Here is a 7,949-nt window from a genome sequence, read left to right as displayed (position 1 = left end):
TGTGTGGAATTTTCACAATCCTGAGTGAGATCGCTGGGTTGATCTAATTTTCTTGTGGAGACCAGTCCTAAGTCCCTATACACACAATCACACAAACCACTGCAACATTTCACTTTTAGTTAAACCAGTGCAAAGTTGTGCACTAGACAAGTTTCTGGCTGTTGTCAAGGTGATGGTACACAGGCAGAGCAGGAAGTTGGTTGGGGAATGGTTACTGTGCTTTTCCCTACACTCCAATTTTTATTAACATATTGGAACTTTAGCCTCAACCTTCAAAGTTAGGTTGTGTGTGTTTGGAGAGGACCACCTTATTTTCAAATCCTCCCTCGCCTCGGTGACAGCAAGTTTTTAAACCTTTCCTCCAGATTAACAAGATAGGTCAGAAACCCGTTTCTAGACTGTTTTAAATCGAAGAAGATAAAAAATGACCTTGTTGCCTCTTCATTGGCTGGCAGGTGATGAAACATCCTGGGGTAGGAATGAATGCTGGGAAGCAGTGAGAGAAGAGCAAAGGGAAGAGAAACGAGTGGAGCAGCAGAGGAATCAGAGTGACTGAAGGGGACAGGGAAGGGAAAGGAGGAGAGCCTGTATGTGTGTGTGTGAGTGACAGAGAAAGTTTCCTGCCCCCCCAACCTGTGTTGCTTTGGGACGATCTAACCTTCTCCGCCGCTGGCTCCCAGTTCCAGGCGGGACAAGAGCAGCCCCGTGGCCACGGTGAGGGGCAGAGGAGAGGGCTGCGGCGCAGAAGGGAGGCACCCGCAGCAGCTGCCCCTCTCCTACCCCCGGCCGGGGGCCCCCTCGCACCGAAGCGCCGGGGACGCAGCCCCCGCCCGGCCGGGAGTTCGCGCTGCCCTCTCTCTCCATCACTTACTTTGTTGTTCTGGCGCCCGCTGCGGCGCATGCGCCGGACTAGGAGCCTTCGGTCCCTTTTCCTTCTCCCTCCCCCCCCCCCCCCCTTGCTCCATCCGGGCACCTCCGAATTAGCATTGACAGCCGAGGCACAACTTTTCCCGAGGCAAAGTGAAATCAAGGCGCGCACTCTGAGAGAATATAGTCCCCTGCCGTTTTAAGTCCCCCTCGGCCCCTCCGGAGGGGCGGGCGGGCCGCGGGAGGCGGTTACGCGGCTCCTGGGCGGAGCGGGGAGCCGCCGTGGGGGGGGCCGGGGCACGGCGCTGGCGGGGGGGGCCGGGGCGGAGTCCCCCCCCCTAGTTTGGCGGAAAGTGAGTGATGAGTCTGTGTCCCTAGCAAAGAGGCAAAGAACTTGCTGTGCAGGCTGAGGAGTTGTTTCTTTCGCTTGTTGTTGTGGCTTTTGTATTTAATTGCTCTGCGCGGGGTGGGCTCGCCTGGAGGGGGGGTGTCGCTTTGTGGCTGGGACAAAATAGCCCCCCCTTGGGCTCCCCTTCCCCCCGAAAGCCAACGGAACAAAAACAAAAGAAACTTCGCCGGGCTCCGAAAGTGGCAGCAAAGTGCCTGGCAAGTTGCAGGGATGGAGCTGCAGAGCTTGCAAGAGGCGTTAAAAGTGGAGATCCAGTGCCACCAGGTAACGCGGCCGGCCCCGGGGTGCGCGAGCGGGGGGGACCGGGGGGCCCGCAGGGAGCCAGCCTCGCCTGCTGAGCCGAGAGCCTTAGCTTCTTGTCGCAGGGTCTATCGATCAGGGGAGAGGGGGAGGGGGCAGTGAGAGTGAAGGGGGGGGGGGAGGCTGGAGCCGAGCCTGGGGAGCCCCCCCTCCCCCCCCCCGCTGCCCCGGCTCCCCCTTGGAATATCGAGCACTTTGCAAAAGTAGTTTGGGAGCCAGTTCGGCCGAGTTGTGTGTGAGAGTGTGTGTGTTGTGGAGAATCGGAGTTAACATTGCGGTTGGTGCTTGTGTGTGTTGGAGAGATTAGGACGAGACTTGAATATTTATGAGCTTTGCTTGAAACTGACTCGCAGTGTTTACTTGCCTCTTTGTTCCTTACCCCCTCCCTCCCTCTTCCACACACACTCACGCACATTTTTTTTTTAAAGAAAATCCATTAAACTTGAAACAGTTTCTAATTCCTCCTTTTTGGGGTGATTTTTTTTATAGAAACTAGTTGCACAGATGAAGCAAGATCCACAGGTAAATGCAGATCGTTTTTTTCCCTCTTCTTCAGTATTTTATCCCTGCTGTAATAAGCGCAGTTGTGCCGGGACAGCAGGATGAGAAACTTTATCAGTAAGAGATCTCATTTTGTAGTCTTCACTAAGCTTTCCGACTAAAGAGGATGTTTATGTGTGTGTGCATGCTTTTGTACGGCGTTGATGAAACGGTCTTGCCTTTGAACAATGTCTAATCTCAAGTTTATTCATGACAGAGGTTAGTTTACACTCTGCCTTTAATATGCATTTTATTGCCATTTTTGCAGAACGGTGATCTTAAGAAACAAATCCATGAAAGGCAATCAAGAATAGCAGCTCTTAATGAAAAACAAGTAAGGAATAGATCGATTCAATTCTGTTTTTTCCCCCAATGCACTTTCTAAACACTCTAAAAGTGGCTGCATTAGCTGAAAAATACCCGAGAGCAGAGAATAAAACATCCATTTTACTAAGTGTAAAGTGAGGAAAATGCATGTTTTCAAAATGAGATCCGTTTCTTAGATCCCTTGACTGGGGTGGGGGTTATAATAATGGTAAGAAGATAAGCTGTAGTTAAAACGTAAAAAAATAAAAAAATAAAAAAATGAGGCGTCCATTTTGAGTTGGTCGACATGTTTTAGGAATATGGAAAATTCTCCTATCTTGGGCTACTTTGTGCACTTCCATGCAATGTGCTGAGCAAGAGTTGGGAACAAGCAGACTGGAGCCCAGATAGGAGCCATTTCTGGTGTCAATTGCAAAACTGATTTGTATTGATCACTTTTTTTGCACTTGTCTTTATCTTCCCTTGCTCTGGTCTGACGTGTTAGCTTTGGATTCGAGTTCACTTAGGCACTTTCACTTTTTTAAAAATAACCTGTTCCTGTCATAGGAAAATCTGAGGAGAGGAAACAAAACAAAATAGAATCCTTCCTCTCCTCTCCTCTCAAAAAACTTTTATTTTTTGTTTTTCTTTTCAAATGACCCCTGTGCATCGTGCAATGTTTGACACCCCCCGAGTCCCTAATCCTCTTTTAGGATGAAAGAAAGTTCTCTATTGTGAGTTTGTGTTAGATCAGCTGATGGCGAGGAGCTGTGATTGTTAGGTTTCAGCACCATGATCAGATGCCATTGAACGCTCAGTAGCCCCATGTTTCCCCTGCGCTTTGCAAACGCTGCACACGCACTCTCTCTCACACACACACACACACACACACACACACACTCACACACACGCTCAACTATCCACCCCCCCCTTCCCTCCTCCCCTTCCACTTTCAGTACTTCTAATGCTCAAATCAAGCAGCGACAGCAGCAGCTTGGAAAGCGAGTCCATGATCTGCCGGATTGAGTCCCCATAGCAAAGAACTTTCACCGTTCCCTACCCCCTCCTTCTTCACGACTTTCCCCACCCCACAAGACCCTGCAGATTTCCAAAAGCCCCTTTGGCACTACATCGTGCTCCATCACCCCTCTTCTTTTCCCTTGGCTGAATCGATCGCGATTCCTTCGGAATGCAGCAGCTCTTTCAGCACCAAAACTTGGAACAGCGCCTTTGTTTTTTCCCTCTCAATCACAAAACAAGAATCTTCCACCCTATGAAAGAAACCTCAGGATTTGTAATATTCCTGGGGGGAAGAGAGGGAATTATTTTTGTATGCGCGTGGAGTTGTGGTTAAAGTTGAAAAGTGATCCGTGCATATTTAATTCGTGCTCATAGAATGCATGCATAGATGGTGGTGATTATATGCAACCCTTTTCCGCCCAGTTTATTGTAATCAGAATTTGTCAGCACTCTCAATTTGGTAGTGGAAGCTTCCATTTTGTGAGGAAGGGGTGTTGGTTTCTTCCTAACATGGAGAAAAGTCTGCAGAGTTTGAAGGTGGGGGATGGGGCCCCATTCATGCTGAACATTACCATTTTGATTGCTTTGATGCCATTTTTTGAGGGGGAGGGGATAGAATACCCTACTCAGCAGAGCACAAAGATGTTTAATCACTGTATAGAATCAAATCAGATACTTTCTTTTTTAAAGCAAATCTGACACTACATGATAGCTAAGGACTGTTAGTCCTTTTATGCTGTGCAGAACAGCAAGTTGTTGACTCTAATACTACTACACTGAATAGAGTTTTTTTGGTATTTTTTTAAACCAAGGTAACATTCTTTACTGCAACAATGCATCTTTATGTGTTCTTTCTTCAATATGGAAATAGTTTTATTGGTTTTAAGTGGTATTTAGAACATACATTTGATTGTTTTTTCTGTACTGTAGCAACTAGACTGTTTAAATTTTTATGATGATAGTAAATGAGAAGCTATTTATTATGTGACACACTGGAATTTAGATAAGGCAGAGAGGCATCTGAAATACAGTTTGAACATTCTGATGCAGTTGGGTGTAAATCTTACACAATTTTCTTTGAACCTCAAACTAACTAGGAAACAAGGGTTACATGTTATTTTTAACTCTACTAGTTATCCTGTTTTCTAAAAATCTCTCTAAAGTGCAAAGTAATTAAAAATAAAAATGAGCAAATAATAAATATTGGCCTAGTGATTGAAACCAGTATTTTTCTACAGAAGTTGACAGTATTATCTCTTTTCTGCTTATTTTGATATTAGAGTCTTATACACAGGGGCTAGGTGGTGATGTAGCATACTCTTGCTCCATGCTGCCCACTTCTGGAGGCCTGATTTGAATTTTTCTTAGGTCACAAGTGAAATGAGTTTGGAGGCCTCGGCTGTTGACTATGTCACAAAAAATTCACATAACTTTGCAGATTTTGGTATGATTAGTATTTTTCTCTTTAGGAAAAGGTTCAATACTGAATTATCAGGTATTTAGGTTATGATAGATGCACCTTGAAAATTAGTTTGGTTTGACCAATCATGGATCTGTTATTGTTCCGTCTCTTCCTTGCATGAGTACAGAACCTCCTACTCCTAGTATACATTTAAATAAAACTTATGCAGCTTGGAGGGGCAGAAGTGGCTGTTTCAGTATATACTTTTGAAAACAGTGGGGTTTTAATTTATTTTTAAATCAGTTGTAGATTTGTTTAGGCACAACTGATTTAGAACACAACAATCCTTGCCTCTATTGTGCATACACTGAATACAAAATATATTAATATTACATTTAAATTAAAATGCACATGTGGATGGTAATAAAATGAATAGGTGCTCACACTAAATACATCTGTTAAAAATATAATAGTGGGGAGTAGTATCTTTCTCTGTCCTAATCCCCAGTTTCCCTTCTGAGCCATTGGAATTTATTGCAACATGTACTTACAAAAATTGAAAATAAGCACATAAAGTATTTAGACAAATCCAAGCATTTGGGCATGAGATCAAATGTGCAAAACCGACTTATGCAAGAAATTATACTTTAATTTACAATAAAATTTCTCCTACATTGCCAGCATACAGGAATATGGAATTAAATGTACTTTATAATATTTATTTGAAAATGGTGGGAAATATTAAAGATGTTGTTTGGGTTTTTAGCATCACTTAAATCAATACTTAAATTTGCTTCTTGCTCAGAAAGGCAAAGTTAGACTTTCTTATGTTAGTCTACCTACACATTCTATACACTATAATTTTGATGAATTGTAATACCATTTGAGAGTGGGTTACCTCTTCTTTAACAAGATATGATGTGTGAAGACTCCATTAGTTGGTCCAGTGGTTTTACACCTTGAATCCACATCACATGCAGAGCAGCAGTACTGCTTTTTTATCTAAATTGTCAAGCAATAAGCATTTATATGTAAATAAAAAGAGTAATCATAAGAACCAGGTTTGTTCTTTAAAAGCACATTTGAAATGCGTTGACACACATATTTTTGTGCATTTTGTATGGCTATGAAGTCAGTAAGCTGTTTTTCGGAAGTTACTTCTTAATAATAACACTTAACTGATTAAAAACTAAACAAACCCCCAAGCCATAAGTTAAACAGTTTCTGACATCAGCACTGGGTGGTAAACCAGGACTTGAAAATTAACAGTAAGGATGTGTAGACAGATTTTCAACTGTGATGAACTCTGAATTCAAACAATCTTTCCTGGAGCACAGCAATAAAAATATGTCTTCCTGAAAGACATTATGTATATGTCATTCATTTGTGCACTGCCTCATTTCTTTACCATAATTTACTATCTACATAGAAAATCAACATTAGTCTCAAAGAGGCTGTCCTAAGCTGGGGTTATTGCCGGTTTGTCTTTTTGTAGTACATATCTGAAATTAAATCATTGACTGTACTGTGCCATTGGTGACCTCGTCAAAGTATCATCATGGGATGTGTTAGACTTTGTAAAATCAGTGTGCACTTCTTAAGCACAGGGGGTTTGTTGGAGACTCTTTCATTTAGGATGTCTGCTTTATGTTTGTTGTGTCTATCTTTCAGAGGGGTGTTTTTTGGTGTAGTGAAATCCAAGTTGTGCTATGTCTGAAAATGGCAGCATTGTTTACTCATGTTAAAGGGGAAATGATTGACATTTGCTAAAGCTCAGTATTTCATATAGTTGGGGACTTTCAAAATTGTTGAAATAAAATAGAGGTTACAAGTGTCAATGAAAACAGAGATAAAACCTGAAAGGGGTTTCCAAATTAAGTAGAACCATGGTCAAATTCTGTCCACAGAAAGACAGACTGAGAGAGACAGAGAGAGCGAGAGAAAACTCTGTAATTTATTTTGGTGGCAATAGTATCTACGTATAAACCTCAGAGCAGAATTTGTATCTAAGGGCCCTATCCTGTGCTCACCGAAGTAAAAAGAGAATATTTATAGTGAAGTAACATTTAGGAGCCCCAGTTATGGACCAGCACTCCACTGTGCTAGGTGCTGTAAAAATAGAATGAAAAGACAGTCTCTACCCCAGAAGACCATTGGACTGGGCCTTGCATCGGTCTGTAAATTGGCGAGGAATCTTGAAGTGGGTTTAAATGTGGGCTTGACTTTGCAGTCCTTCTGAACATAGAGCTTCTATTGACTTCACTAGGAGTTCTGAACAAATGGAGAATCAAGTGAAATTATTGGAGCTAAGTGAAGATTAGTTCTGGGCTGGTAATTTAGAAAGCTATAGGTCCTGATTTTTTTGCTACAATCAGCTAGTAATTTATTGGTTGCTTTGCTATCGAAGTAAAAATGACAAAATGGAGACAAATTTACCACCAGCTCCTTGGAGAGGAAACTTAGGAATGTAGTTTATATAATGGCAATGTTAGCATTCTTCTTTATGCTTTCAATAAAGTTACATGAGATTAGATGCCCATATGGGTGGAGGTGGAGGAGACTGCAAAAAGCATTTTCACAGAGTTTGAAGTACCACACAGATAAATATAGTAGTGGCTTTCTGCTTTGTGTTTGATCTGCCCTTATAAAAAAACACTGAAATTGCCAACCCTGAATGTAAACATAGTGCTGAAGGGGATTTTGATCAACATTTGTTTGGTGGCAGTCTGATTGGCAGGTGAAATGTGGTTTTATTCTAACATTTTTCTTTTACTGTATGCTATTCTATACATGTATAGTACATCATTTGGAAGTGCTAAGGGTTGGAAAGTGAATGTAACATTCATTCTAACCATTTTAAAGAGTACACTTTGATATTTTAGCCTCTTAAAACACCTGCTGTCAGAACAGTACAATTGATTTCAATTAACTTTGAATTTCTTCAATAAGATGACTCTTATAATAACTCCAGTAATCCCATGATGCCTCATTAGAGGAGCTGGCTATGATGATTAGCCCTGTGATTTAGCAATTTTTTTCTCTTATAATGCCTTTGTCTATTCAGAAAAAAAAGGATTTATAGCAAAAATACCTTTTTTCACTTCT

At 42.1% G+C, this 7,949-nt stretch overlaps 1 protein-coding gene across 5 annotated transcripts in view; it reads left to right on the top strand.

Annotated features, from left to right (window-relative positions):
• Positions 1–1,012: 1,012 nt before the first annotated feature.
• Positions 1,013–7,949, top strand: part of PHF21B (PHD finger protein 21B) — a 235,638-nt gene continuing 228,701 nt past the window's right edge. Inside the window, exons 1-3 of one of the 5 annotated variants that reach the window (XM_075899836.2) lie at positions 1,013–1,540; positions 2,066–2,098; positions 2,385–2,450. In XM_075899836.2, the coding sequence (XP_075755951.1) occupies positions 1,487–1,540; positions 2,066–2,098; positions 2,385–2,450 (153 nt within the window). In that variant the 5' untranslated portion in view covers positions 1,013–1,486. The remainder of the gene's footprint in view (positions 1,541–2,065; positions 2,099–2,384; positions 2,451–7,949) is intronic. The other 4 variants (XR_012896208.2, XM_075899813.2, XM_075899842.2 and 1 more) reach the window with 4 other exon arrangements.

The sequence above is a fragment of the Pelodiscus sinensis genome, chromosome 1 (genome assembly GCF_052426305.1).
Source record: "Pelodiscus sinensis isolate ZL-2025 chromosome 1, ASM5242630v1, whole genome shotgun sequence".
In the NCBI taxonomy this organism is placed as follows: Eukaryota; Metazoa; Chordata; order Testudines; family Trionychidae; genus Pelodiscus; species Pelodiscus sinensis.
This window is presented reverse-complemented; position numbering and strand designations above follow the sequence as displayed.